The sequence below is a fragment of the Ischnura elegans genome, chromosome 7 (assembly GCF_921293095.1).
Source record: "Ischnura elegans chromosome 7, ioIscEleg1.1, whole genome shotgun sequence".
NCBI classification, from domain to species: Eukaryota; Metazoa; Arthropoda; class Insecta; order Odonata; family Coenagrionidae; genus Ischnura; species Ischnura elegans.
This window is the reverse complement of record NC_060252.1, coordinates 77,570,551-77,585,782: the sequence shown is the minus strand read 5'-3', so window position 1 is coordinate 77,585,782 and position 15,232 is coordinate 77,570,551. Positions and strand designations below refer to the sequence as shown.

General features: G+C 37.1%; 1 protein-coding gene across 1 annotated transcript in view; it reads right to left on the bottom strand.

The window, feature by feature from the left end:
- The window catches only part of LOC124162150 (protein O-mannosyl-transferase TMTC1-like), a 956,057-nt gene that overhangs the window by 302,439 nt on the left and 638,386 nt on the right, over positions 1–15,232 (bottom strand). Inside the window, exon 9 of the mRNA XM_046538572.1 lies at positions 11,024–11,191. Within this exon, the coding sequence (XP_046394528.1) occupies positions 11,024–11,191 (168 nt within the window). The remainder of the gene's footprint in view (positions 1–11,023; positions 11,192–15,232) is intronic.

Below are 15,232 nucleotides of genomic sequence, written 5' to 3'. Positions count from 1 at the left end.
TTCTTATTTACTACCCGTTGAAAACTCCCATCATCCGGGTTTGAAGAAAGGTAACGCAAAGGCCGCTCATTCCATTTAAAAACAAAAAGTATAACATTGAAACTAGTTTATTGCTTCCTACTCTGATAGCAAATAAACTTTACTGATATTGATGATAGTTAAAATGCACCCTCAGAAATGTGTTTTTTAGGTTGATGTACTCGAGTCCTACTGACACATACACGGCAAAGGGACAACTAATTTTGCTCCGCACTAAATGCCTTCAGTGAATCTTATTCAAGGAATTCTGGCGGACTACCAGTGGCGAGCCTTTAAATAGCTAACCGGAAGTTAATGCATAAAACACTTTCGGTGACTTTTTAGTTTTTTTTCAGCTTCTGCACAGTAGTAGGAAATCGGAAAAGCCGGACAAAAGTCCAAAATTTATTTTTTGAGGTGGAGACTTTAAACTTGGTGTATATGGTCACAAATAATTGATTATCATGAAACTATAAGTAATTTTTCATAGATCCCATCCGTTACTAAGAAAACTTTTTCCAAGTGTTTTGCTCTATACTCTTACCTTATCTCTAGTAAACACTAGGATGAAATGAAGGAGAACTTACATTTCTCAAACTAATGATGCAGTCTACTTTATATCAGGTCTTGCCAGAAAAAATGGTCCGCCACTTTTCCATATAATATCCCACCAATATTAACCAGAATATTAAAAATTGATGGTAAACGTCGTTAAAATAGCGTATTACCGGAATGTAATATATTTATTTCATTAAAATCCTTCCAAAACTCTACCAGTAGTAGCATGACCCCTAGATTTCTCGAAGAAGTACTGTAGTGGTTTCTATTCGTCGTAGGTAACGTACTTGCTAGCCAAACTAAGTATCACGGGCTGAAGTACCACCTGGATAACTCACAACACATAGGGCAAAGATGTATTGCAGGGCGAAGATTGTCTAATTTTCCAAATGTAACAGAGAACTATTTAGTCTTAATTTCGCAAATTTAACAAAGATTATTATGACTATTACTATTATTATTGCAGGTAACATGTTTGAGCAATGAATCAATAAATTGAATTCTAGGTAAGGAATATTCTCCAAAATCACGCTCATTTAATGTTGAGTTATAAAGAAAATTTGGCAAAGACAAAATGCGTATTTTCACTTTAAAATTTGCTTTTATCGATTCCGAATGGCACTGCAAAGAAATGAACTAACAGTATCTAAAAGATTTTCACCTTTAAAAAAATTAAATGACATTATTGATAACCAGACACGCAGGGGTCTTCATTCTCAGCCAAATCATGGGTTTTCAGCAGTTAAGAATACATGAGCAAAAAATAGTAACACCATGAGACCTATGGCTATTGGGTATTGGAAAATTCGGAGTGATTAAACATTTATTTCAAAACTGTATACCAAGGGCCCGCGGCAAGAAGGCGGACTATGTGGATTTCTTATCCGTGGAAGCATTTTTATCATAGGTAAAAAATCAATCGATAACCTATCGGTGGTATGCTTTGACCAGGTAAGCTGTTATGGCGTCAATCCTCTCCGTGAAAATTTGAGGAGAAGCTCTCGGCCGAAAATCGAGGGTTCTGTATTCGGATTCCGGTCGAGGCGAATGATGTTTCATCTGTGAAATTTCGCAAATTTGTTCATTACGGGTGACTCCGTAAAGTTATCACCGTGGCTAGTTCCAGTATACTAGAATCAAAAACAATAAATGATTGAATAGTAATTGGATCAAAAATATTAGATAAATAATAAAAATTGTTTACTATTTCATTATTTTTCAGTAGGAACTCTAGTATAAGTCAAACTGCAGTTTAAGATGCGGCCCTCGTAGTGAAAAGCTAATAGAGCTATGCGCTATACGGATATTTAGAAACAAAAGAACGGAGATAATATTCGAAATTTATGACAAAAACAGATTGAAGAGTCACTAAGAAATACAATGGAAAAATTCTCGCTGAAAAAAATGGAAGTGCTCAAACCGTGTGAAGTAGCAAACGTCTCGGCGCATATATGTTTTCCGCCGGAAAATGAATTCACTCGGATTATGAATGCGGGAATCCGGAGGCCGATGTAATTTTAGCAATGAATTGTAAGGCCCCAATCTAAAATAGTGGCTAGAAATTCAAGTGGCTAGCGAGGTATTATGACTGCCAGGATGTGGAGAAGACGATGGTTCAACGGCCTACGGATGCAGTTGCGGAGGAGCAACCCGCTCACGAGGCGGAGAAGGGAGCTGGTTCAATTCCCCCAGTTTGCTAAGGGATCAACTCCCTGCCTTTACATCCTCTTGTGCCAAAACCTCTCATCTGATTGGCTGGGGTAAAGATAGAAAACCCTCTTCCGCACAAGGATCTTATGCACGGTACTGGAGTAAGGATGAGGAAAGATATCATCCACGCACTGCAAAGCTGACTTCGAATTAAGTCTATCTACTGGGTCGTGAACCTACAACTAAACAATGATTATGAATGCTGAACTGAATGAGCAGAACTTTGATGAAAATTGCCAGTTTTTTTTCGAGGAGCAAAACAGTATTTGGGTCATAGCGACACACGAAAAGAAATATTCGCATCATGAGGCCTCTTTATGCAATGTGAATTTCATATAAATAATAAATTTTCTTCAGACCCGAATAAACCTTCCGACTTCTTAAGTAGTGGAAAATGATAATGCTAGGAAAGCTAATTTCTATAGCAAAGAGTCACACGTTGACAATGTTTACTGAAAACTAGGCACGAAAATTCAAACCCGAATCCCCGATTTCCGATCGAGTGCTTTAGACAGCTACATAGACTTCTCTCTCTCGGGAAATTCCGTAAAGTTATCACCATGGCTATTCCCGGTATACATAAATGTAATAACCTAGGTTTATTCTAAAAGAAAAATAGCTGTAATGAAAAACCAATTAGAAAAGTTTAAAATAAAGTTTCCAAGATTGCTAACCGGGAGAGAAATTTACTTATGTTGGGATATTCGTTATCATTTGGATCCAACAATTCTTGAATTACATGTTTATTTGTATGAATGAATTCTTTCTCTTTTTCACCTAAAAATTCATTGGGATGAGGTGAAACATAAACCAAGTGCTGTTCCTCAAACTTTTATTATTTTTTCAATAATAAAAAAAGTTTGTGGAACAGTACTTGGTTTTTCTTTCACCATGAACATTTCATCGTTCCACCAAGGTACGCCAAAATCAGTTGATTTTATTCATCAGCTTAACTTCAGCATTTTCGAAAGGCCTAGTATGCTGCAGGTTTAGAAAAAAGTATTCAAATCCCCTGGATTGATGTCTTTGCGTTGCACTAGGAATTTCCTCAAGCCTTCATCTCACACATCACCAAGGATATAATTCTTTCCCGCGCCGCACAGGTGAGCATTTTCTTCCTCCCTCGGTCACGCCGGCATTTTTCGCGAGCAAGCACGGCGAGGGGCATTTGAGATTCGCAACGTCGAGGAAAATCTTCGCTGGAGGAAGCGCCTGATCCCTTAATAAATGCAGCATGATTAATATTCGGGGCGATTCTGAGTGTCCCCTTACGGAGCTTAAAGGGGTCGCCACACACATGCAACGCCGTCTTGCGGGTCATATGGGTGGTGGGCGGAAATTTACAACCAAGTGTTCACAAGCCATCCGTGCAACCTCATTTCCGTTATACCCATCAATCCACTTATTCCTGAAATGGTTTGAGACTGTATGTATTTATTTTCTAATAAGTTTAATAACGTAACCTACATCTAATTACTACCTTCAACCCCATTAAAAATAAATGATCGACATATCTTATTTCCCACAGTTGTATTTACAGAGTAGGTACTACATGTGTTTCGGTTGTTAAAAAATCATCCTCACGTATTATCAGAAGCTAACAAAAAATGTCATTTCCAGCAGATAGATTTCATTTATCTCTTCAAATATCACTAGGGGGGGATGAGGGTAAAAGATCAGAAGGAGGAATGTGTTCTGCTTTTAATTTGAACCTTGTAGTACCTACTCTGTAAAAGATCAGAAAGAAGAATGTGATCTGAATTTCATCTGAACCGATCTTTTATCCTTTTCCCCACTATTTTTGAAAATATCATATCTGTCGGAAATGAATTTTTTTGTTAATTTCTGTTTACCTGAGGATGACTTTTTAACAATTGAAACACGTTTTGTATTATGTAAATAAAATTTTGGGCAATGCAATATCTTCATTTATCATTAGTTATGCTGTTCCACGATATCTCTCCAAAGAAAGTTGACTTTATTGGGCCTTTTCAACAGACCAGACGTGGATGGCGTCAAACAATGACGAAAAAGGAGAAAAAAGAAAAGGAAGTGCATGAAATGAGTCCAAAATTACACCTACTTAATTCATTTACAGTTTGAAGGAATATCCATACCAAATCATCCGATTAGGACAAACTTGGAATGATATGAAACGGAAGTTTGAAGGTTCCTTTCTTTGGCGGGGTAACGTTCTCGCCTGCCAAACAAGAGGTCGCGGGTTCGAGTCCCGCCTGGGTAGGTTTCCCCGGTCCAGGGCATGGTTGTTTGTGTACGTTTACTTGTTACATTTGTTGAACACCTCGGTGTAAAATGGCCAATAAGAGCTGTATCCGGTGGTTGGAGAATAAAAAAAAATTATATGAATTGGCAGGATGGATGAGAGCATTTGAATGAACGATTGGGTAGTCTTTTAGACCCTATTTCGTGATAAATCCAAAAAGTATAGCAGGTGGAAGGGACAGATATGCACTTGAATAAAATTTTCCCAACTCAGCAAATCTCTCCTAGTTTTAAAATAAAAAAAAACTTTTCATGAGTTGGTGACGTCATTATGGTTCCGATTAATATCTCGTACATGGGGAACCTTTTTCATAATCACCAAATATAATAACGGTAGGATCGCCAGCCTGCTGCTGGTTTGACAATTGAGTAAAAACGAGCAATTCCCGCGTAAATCTTTAATGCTCGTCGTAGTATAGCTCATTGGTTGTGTCATGGATAAATGGTTGATGTTATGAAAATTTTATTACTATAAAAAAATCGAGAGAAATATAAGGTATGTTTAATATCATTAAGGTTTATGGACATCCCCTTACTTCATCTGCTACAATAGAAGCAAAAGTTTGCAGAAACTATGGGTAAATAATATGATCTAACCATTCAGAGATAATCGATCCTTAAAATGTTGAACAAGGTACCTCAATTAACGACTGCTACTCTCAGAGACAACCTCTCTAGCAAAAAAATTAATCTCCTTCAAATGATATCAGGAACACATGTGAACTATGGCTATTAGGAGGCCATCGATCTAATATGCCCCTTAGAGAAGTTTAAGGGGAACTTGGGTAATTGATTATGAAGGCAATATTAGAGCGTAACGACATATCACAAACCATCTAATGGCACAATTAAAAAAGGTATTGAATTAATTACTTGCCTAAACGAAATTTCGCAACTTTTATCTCCCCTAGCTTCCAAATACTAGCTCCTCATGTTCAAATTAGAATACACGCGCTCTTAATTCACGGATAAACCTGAATGAACATAATACAATCATTATGAGCCATTCAAAGCATTTTCCCTTAATTTTACTAACTCATTTGAAACGATTAAACATAAAAGTGAAGCCTCCGAAGCATTAGCATTCTAAGGCTTCACTTTCAGCACCAAACATAAAATTAACAAAAGCACCAGTTATGCGATTACGCTTTCCGCAATCCCAAAACGAAAATCGATTTAAAAATAAAAATTATCCGATTCCTTTCTCGTGATAATCAGGATACACCCCTCTTTCCAATTCCGGCTTCCAGGTTGCGCTGAAAAGGACACCGAGGCCACTCAATGCTGCGACAAAGGAGGTCTTCCCAACCGATTCAATTGAACGCACCCGTATCTTCCCTGTTTTTTAATTAAAAGTGTATTCGCGGAAACAAAAAAAAATAATTCGCGAGGAAATAGCATATCACAAAAGAGAGCGTGATGCTTTGCAATTTTCTCCCAGAGATTATATATACCTACCTGTCCAAGTTTTCCCTCGCCGCCGGTTCTGTGCGAAATGAAATGGCAATTAATTTCACTCAGCGCTAGCACTTCGCGGGACTCTTTACACGCTCGGGGGTTGAGGGAACCAGTCCGACAGCTGCGAAAAAAAAGCCTACTCCATGCCAACACTCAATTAATTGTATCCCGCTGCAACCCGGAGACGGAATGCGAAAATTTGTATTAATGCTGCGCATTATTATTAATAGAACACCCGTAGATAGTCAGGCGGATAAAATTTTGCCGAAAATTGATGATGGGCGAGCGATATTATCGTCAGCTATTGGTTGAACATACGCATGTTCTACGTTCAATATTTATCACAAGCTTAATCCGAGATGATAAGCGTGAATAGTAGTGAACTTCATTTATCCTGCTTAATAGGCAGCATTGAACGTTTATTTTCTGTTTTGCTTCCGACCTGCTCTCGACCAAATTTATGAGATGAGAGTTATTAGGCAAAATGATGCTCGCGTACATTTAAATCTGCTCTCATGCCAACTTAGAAGAATAATACCAAAATATTCCCTATTTACTGGCTTTAATAATTTGCTCCACGTCACTAAACGTTTAATAGGCGTTATTAATAACACACATAAGCATAATCACTCAAATTTACCATAAACATGACATAATTTGTTTCATTGTATTCCACGCTTTTGGCGACGAAATAAAAAACAGTTCTTCTCAAAGATATGATCACTAACTAAGGTAATAAAAATATTCATTTATATAAAATTACAATGCCTAAGTCTTACCCTACGCTAATTAATTTTAAGAATGTTTCATTATGAGCGCGGAAACTTTGTACTTGATTTTATTGATTCGACAATCGTCATCATCACTATCAACAAAAAAGAAGGCCTTCCTTGGGGACGTTCCAGTATAGATACATAGGATAGGGGGAGGTGTCGAGTTTTTTTCTTTTGCAGGAAATTGCGAGTTGGGTGGGGGTCTTAACATTGCTTACGTACGTCATGAAGGCCTGACTCTGTCGTGAAGAAAGAAGCAGTCATTATTGTGTATCTTCGGAATGCTTCAGGTTGCTCTTGCAGAAAACAAAAAAAATCTACCAAACTGAAAACGCCAGAGGCTGCGAGTCATCTCTCGGGTGAGTGTGCAGAATAACGTAGTATTATCCGATCGATTATCGAGTGTGACCTAGGAGATTCCAAGGCCACCAAAAGAGCGTAATATATTTGGAATAAATAGTTGAATAGATTGTCACTTGAAGGATTACTGGGGAGGAACACAACCTTAGATTTGTATGCTCTCTACCGAACTCACAATACGTAACTATACCTGGCCGCCAGTTATGAATAGATAAATTATTTAATAAAATTAATCTATAACGTAATCCTTTTAACTATTTAAGTATTACTAACAGTTCAATTTCAATAGACCTCATTTGGCATTACTATGTGAACACTTTACAAAAGGGTAAAATGTTGTTTTTTTTCGCCATTTCGTCGTACTAAGATAAGTTTGAAGCAGCACTATACTCAATTTTTCTATCAGCTACTACTTTCACATACGAATTTCTTTTCTTTTACATCCTTCTTTACCTTTTTCATGCATTCCATTCGAGATCATCCTTTTCCGTTCTCGCCATATACTAGTCACTCTACGATTGTCTTCATCAGGGCATCCTGTCTCAAGATATTGACTTTAAGGTTTTCCGTCTTCTTTTCAAGGTTTTCATGAGGCTTCTCTTCTCTTCTATATTTCTTTGGACTTTCTCATTATTTAATCGGTCGATCCATTTGATCTTCATCATTCTTCTGTAGCCCAAGATTAAAAAGGCTTCTTTCCTTGATTTCTCCTCGGTTGTCATTGTCAATTCCTCACTTACGTATAGAAGTATACTCAAATTGTAAGTTCCGATAAAGTAAATATATGGAATAGAAAAAAATACGCAATTAACTGAAGGAAAGGGCCATGAATATGCTTACTTCTTGCGGAAGGGGAAAGGTTTAAACATAGCTAAAAATGGGCTTACGCGTGTCTTAAACGCCCCCTTTAAAAGTCGAAAACTGGACCGTGGCCATGACTCACAAGACTTGATGCGCGGATTAAAAAGGGAATGAAAATAAATTTTTCCTAAGAGATCCAGGACGCGATCCATTTCGAACCGTTTCCGGTGGACGGAGAATGATGGAAAAAATAAATGTAACTTTTCTTCGTGTTTCCAAGAAATCTGGGGGACGCCTTAATCACGTCGCATGATGTAGAATTCTACATGTCTTCTTTCTGTCGCACGGAATCCCTGAGATAAACTTGAGCAATCCTGGCTATGCTCGTGCCCACGGCCGACACGGGCGGAGCGGAGAAAGAGCACATGAAACCTTCTTTCTCCGGGACTTCATCTTCGCGGACTCTTCACATACGCACACATGTGCAGGTCCGGATCTAGGGCGGGCCAAGGGGGCGGGGTCAGTTGCCCCGTGCGGCAGATATATTGGGGTTGGAAAAATTCAAAAAGCGTATTAAAAAAGTTAACTTTAATTTTTCAAATTAAATTATGAAACAATAATTGGTGATTTGTCAATTATTAAACGAAAATAATAATAAAACTTCTTTATAGCGAACATATGGTGTGTAATTTCAACTGCTGCATCTAAAAGAATGGCTTAGAATGCATGTACTATCACTGAGGAACCCCCCTAGACCACGTTTTTTATATCCGCCACTGCTTCTAGAGGGCACCACGCCACGAGTCAGCCACGCCCCCTTTTCGTCGCACTCCCAGAAGCATTTCTTCAAACTCACACTAACAACGGAGGCCGTCACCGAATACTTTTCTGTTCTCATCTCGACACCGCTTTCAAGAACGGAGGAGCTTTTCTCGTAATAGGCGGCTGTCAAAACTGCATCTCTCTGGCCTAGCCTCGTTGGTGGCCAACGTTATTTTAGTGCATTTTTTCTCCGTTATAAAAATTAGGAAAATATATCGTCGCGCTTCTTCAGCCAGAGGTGGGAAAAGCACCCTCTGGCGTAAATATCTCCATGCATAGGCAATATATTTTGTTTATTGAAGGGGTCGGATTAAAACAGAGCCACCAACAATTTCTAGTGTTTTGAGAAGTTAACATTTTAAAGTTTGGTTAAATCCATAAAACTTCGTAATTATTTAGCAACACATTTCAACATATTAGTATCAATTTTATATATTTTAAGATTGAATTAAATAATAAGTTGCACCTTGTAGTTCACATTTTTCCTCAACAGTTTTCATATTTTTTCCCGGGCCAGTTTGGCCAAAAATGACGGTTGGCACTGTGTTAACCCGACCATCCCCGGTTGGCACTCTGTTAACATCCCCCGATGGTTCGGATGGGATCCCAGTCCTCTGGTCACACACCCTACTACTCTGACGACTCGACAATACTTCTCCCCCGTCATCGTTATCCAGTGTTACCCCTGAATTCTATACAATTACCTCAATAGAGGGAGTTTTTTGTTCGCTGACACCTAACGTCCTCTCTTTCCCTCAATTACTAGACGAAACTAGACGAGATGCGACAAGAAGCCATAGAATCGACTGAAATCGTCTGAAATCCTAGGAAGAACTGTCGAACCACAATACTTTATATCTATTACAGTATTCCCAGCTATGTCTATAACACTGCTTTTTGGGTAAACGAAATCGACGATAATTCGGAATTAGAACTTTGTAGCTAAGAAGAAGCTGAGAAGCTTTTTAATGACACTGAAGTCATGATGGCAGCCATTAATCCATAGCTTTTAACAATCACAAATCATGGAAGCCAAGAAATATATGATGCATTAGAAATATTTGATATTTCATGCTATTATGATAAAAAGGTCTTTATGAGATATTCTGAGAAATGAGATATTCTGCCGGAGTAATTGTAGATAAATTTTACCCCAAGTAATGAATATTTAATATATGCTAGGTTTGGCTACATTTTCAAATCATTCCAACTCGAACTTTATTATCCTGTGGATAGGTTGTGTCCTAGCAACTCCAACCAGCTTGAGGATTTACTTGTATATGTACATGACATTTTGGCTACGTCTTCAAGCCGTATCTATCTCGAACCCTTTCCTAAAATGCTAAATCCACCGGCAAAAGTTTAAAAACTTTTTCATCTCCAAAAATATTTTGTTCCCAGGGAGGATGAAGGTTTTCTCGCGTAAGGGCAGGCGAGAGAGCTTTTACCTTAATTAGGAGTGAAAACAAATGACTGCTATCCCCTGCCCCTGCTCTCCCGGGGGAAAAGCTGAGTGTCATTTTAATTGAATTAAAAAGCACGTTTCAATATTATGACGCATTTTTAAGCAAGCATTATCGTCCAATCAGTATTTTAAGGGAAAACGATTATTAGTCAGCTTTTGCTTAAGGTCGGATGAAAGTAAGAATTCATTGAAAACAGAATCGATTTTTTTTCTTGTCTTGACCTCTTTGCATTACTTTAAATAAACCGAAACGACGGTTAAACACTTTTGCATCATTTGGCCTAAGCTCTAGGAACCTTAAATAATTAAAATGGATATTGTAATGCGATGCACGATTTATCACTTCCGGCGAATCGGTTAAATTAATACATGAAGGAATGAACGATTTTTACTTTTATTCAATAGTAAAATTTAAAAAAAAATATAAAAAGATTCAATTGTGCATAAGCAAAAAAGAAAAAACAAGAATTTGGATATACCCCATTTTCACTTTGTTCCACTAGGCAAGTAAACTATCATGTTTACCATAAATTATGATTGATTAAATAAAAAATTAGGTTACCATAATCAAGACCCGTGAAGAAGACGTAAGAAAATATTGAAAAATCGACAAATATTTTTGCATTTCATTTCCACAAAGTGGTTATTAATTAATAATTGTTGTTAGGATTGTTCACCAGAGGGATAAAATGAAATCCATCGCAATAAAAATTAATTTGGGGATAATAAATGATTTTTTATTTATTTATGGAAATCATTAAACTCAAATGCTCACCTGACGAGGGACTCCCGTGTGGCCCAATCCGCGTTCCTGACGACGGATCGGCCACAGAATGCAAGCAGCAGGATGACAAGTCCAGCACACAGGATGAGAGACCGCTGACGGAGGAAGGCACTCCACAAAAGCTGCGCTCCGTACACCACAAGTAGCACGAATCCCAAGCTGCAATGAAACGGAAGAGTGCCATTTAGTAGTCACTCATAGAGCATCAGCTCATCTGTTAATCAAGGAACTAACCGAAGACTTAAAAGATATGTAACAACACATTCAAAACATTCTTAATGTAGAACAAGTCGGTAACCCCAAAATAGAGGGTTATTTCCATTCACGGATGCCAACATACAAAAAATATTGAGGGGGCCCAAACCGGGAATCTTGCCCCGGAAAATTTTATAAGTAGTGAGTTTTAAGTTTTTAAGCATTCTATAAGAGTCATATGATCAACATTAGAGCCCTAATAACTTGAATCTCGATATCTGGGCACTCCCGGGAAAATCGAAAAGTCTGACACATTTTTTCCTCACACCCATAAGGATTTTTTGAGGGGGCTCGGGTCCCCTCAAGTCCTATGGAGTCGGTGCCACTGTTTCCATTATTACTAATATATATGTGCTACTATAAATTGTAATTGTGTGTGAAATTAACATTTTTATTAAATTATTTGCCAGCGTCGTACCTTTGTGGAGTCACCCTTAAGTCAATATTGAGTGCAATAATTATAAAATGATATCAATGGTGCCTAATATACGTGCATCTCGGGAAGAAGAGATAGGGATAGAATCAAGAGAAAGGAACAGGAGTTGTGGGTGTGGAGGAGGATGGAGAGAAAGAAGTGTGTGGATAAAGTGAGGAATGTATTACATTGTGAATGAGGAAAGTGAGAAGAGTGTGGATAAAGTGCTGGAAAGTGTTGGGAAAAAAGACATTATTGAAAACTATACAAAAGAAGAAAGGAAATTGGATCGGAAATATTCTAAGTGGGAAGGAGATTTTAAATGCTGCAATTGAGGGAATAGAAGGAGGAGAAAAGAGAGGAGGAAGAAGATGCCTGAAAATGACTGAAGGAGTGAAGATAGGAAGAAGGCATAAGGAAACCAAGGAGGAGTCACGGGGAGGAATAGATGGAGACAACTTTGGTTTTTGGGATCTGTCAGTGGGCAGAAAATCAGTTGATGATGATATCAGTGGTGAACGCGAAAGTATCAGAAGTTTTTGTCTTTCGCATCGAGACAGCTGTGCTAAGCCTACAAACATGCTGCCGTGTGACATTTTGCATCTAGAGGCAAAAACCTTCTGGACTGCAATATACAACAAAATTATTAGAAGATGTTTCCGAGGCGGTTCCAAAGATAGAACACTTTGGGCGGAATCGTGAGATCCGGGAGCAGTTTTTTTTTCCTTTGACTTAACGTTACTACTAATCTTATTTGGTCACAAAAGAACGTGCGAGATAGTATTACGCCTGCGGCAGTAGAAGGAATATATTGAACTCTTTCAAGGAATATGATTCCTTATTATATACTAAATGTTTTCGACCTCAAAATTTTGCTCTAAATTTTAAGGTATATCCGAAACGAATATCAATGTTATGGCACAGTATTTTCCGAAAGAAAAGGTGGGGAAGAGACGTATAATATGTCACTAATCGTTGAATAATGTCGCAATTAAAACTGAAAATGTCAAGTAAATCTTAAAAGTAAAGATCTTACGTGAATATGGAGCATTTTTAAGCACCATTTAAATAACCGTCAATAAATAATTTATACAGCCTACTGTCCTATAAAACCTGTATGAAAAGTTATTTTGTTAAGTTTCCTAAAAAAACAGTAAAATGCTGTATAGCATATTGAAGTACACCCATAAAAATACTTAATACTATATTAAGCGAATTTAGCCACTCTGAATTTTTGCTTTGCATCTCTACCTTTGAAACAGTAAATGTATTGTTGTGCTGCTAATTAGATCTAAATTATCCACTCTTGTAGAATTTACAGTTATTTTGATCAATATGTAATTCTTGAATAAAAATGAATTTTAAATTAAGTCGTAGAAAATAAAAATATTGCACTTAGAGACATTAAAAATGCATATTTCAAAGGCGCAATCAATGTTTCGTGTCATTGGTACACCTTTACCTAAAGATAAAAAGGTAGACATCGTAAACAAGAGCCTGAAGCTACTAGTAACGTTTAGCTACTGAAAATAGCCGAGCCAAAGTACCGAAATAGGCAGCCAAACATGATAATGCTGTAGTAAAATTATTTACGAAGAAAGAGTTCATTTCATTCTTCTGATGAGACATTGAAAGAAGACACAAAGCATAGTAGGTGGCAGAGTCAATGGAAATGTGTATAGCCGAAAGTAAGGATAAAATAGTTGTGAAATCTAATTTCACGCATAAAAATGTTAAATATAGCAGGAAATGGGCTTAAGCTCACCAATTGCGAAGGAAACATAATGGATTGCCTTTAAATTTGGATTATTATCCATAGACTACAGTAGGAAATCACTTCGTAATTAAAAAAAAAAAACAATTTCGCTCGGAGAATTCCGATTTCAAAGAAATTTTTTGACCTTTTCAATTAAAAGCAGTCAGGTGAAATTTTCCAGGAATCGTTTCATTTGTGTAATTCAAACTTCAATCAGCTATACCTGTGGCTCGACAAAGAAAATTGCCTTTATCTCTAAGCCTCGGCTAATCTAACTCCAGGAAATGGCAAACATAAAATCCTTTAAAATTGAATCCCGAGCTTCTGTTTTCAATAAATCTCCTCTCCAGAAAACATGTCGGTTTGCAACTTCTTATATCCTAAAGGGTAATGAAAAAGATATGATTTCCCTCCGACCTTGCACAGTAGCACCTTCGGCATGCATAGAGCGAGCTATGGATAAAATATAATGGTTATTACGCCGGCTATATGCGGTGGGCGTATTCACATTATAGAGGCCGCAGAATTTCTCGCCTCTTTCACGGTTACATGTTTGATGAAGTTTCTCAGGAATGGCTTATCTTTCGGCAACACGCACCGTTGCTGCAGTTGCTGGATAGGCTCGTTTATTTGGCTCGAGCTTGCTTCAGCAGCGGGGATGCATTTGCACGTTTCAACAGCGTGATTATATATCAAACGGCATTTTACCTATACCCACTTCTGCAAAAAAACTTCTACACATAGCTTACATGGACACTAGATCAAAAATAAAATAGCAAGACAAAAATAGTAGCAGTAAAAATAGCTGTTCAAAAACAGTAAGATTTGATAATTTGATGTCATATAATTTAAGGGGTCAAGAAAATAACAAGACAGAAAAATTAAGAATAAAGAGGTTATAAACGGGGGTGAAAATTATCTGAAAAAAGTTTTCTAGATTCTTATTAGGAGAATTATTTGAAGAAAGAAAAGCTACAGAAGAAATTATGATTGAATAACATCCAAACGCAAGCCGTTTTCAAAAATAGGAAATTTTGAAGTATTAATAAACAGAAATAGCAACGTTCAATGGTATCAGTCTCGACTATGTGGAAGTTGATATTCACAAATGAAAATACGTCTTTGTTGACTTCCACTGATTTGTTTTCTTACAATGACTTATTTTCTTATTTTTCTGAAAGTGGTACTTGAAAAAAACCTCTATGGATCGAAACATGTCGTACCAAGAAAATAAATCAGTGGAAGTCAAGGAAGTCTTCTTTTCAATTAAGAGAGAGCTACGTCTGAACTTTCCTTTGCACTCTGCACAGGTAAATTTTCTAAGGTATAGTTGGTTAATTAATGAATTTAATTAATTTTAAACAGTTGGAGAGTTCTAGATTTATAATGCTTACTGAAAGCATTTTTAAATAAATAATTAATAGAGAAATGCAATAGCTTTAAAATTCCGGTGAAATTAGCATTAAATAATTTGCGTTTCTAAGCGCTGCATGGAAAAATTGACTTTATGCGCAGTCACGCGCACGGGTGTGAAGTTATATATACTAAAAGTGACTCAAAGGATTTGTATTAGGAACTAAAAAGTATTTAGAGAGCTCACTATGCTTTTAATACAGTCCATATATATGAAATCACTAAATATAGTAATGATTTTGTTTAAAAATATTATCACAGCACTATCTATCTGCTATTTTAGTTGAAAGTGATTCCGTGGTAACGAGATGAAATGAAAACATTGCTCTTTAAATTTTTTGTATCCATATCACGTCTTATA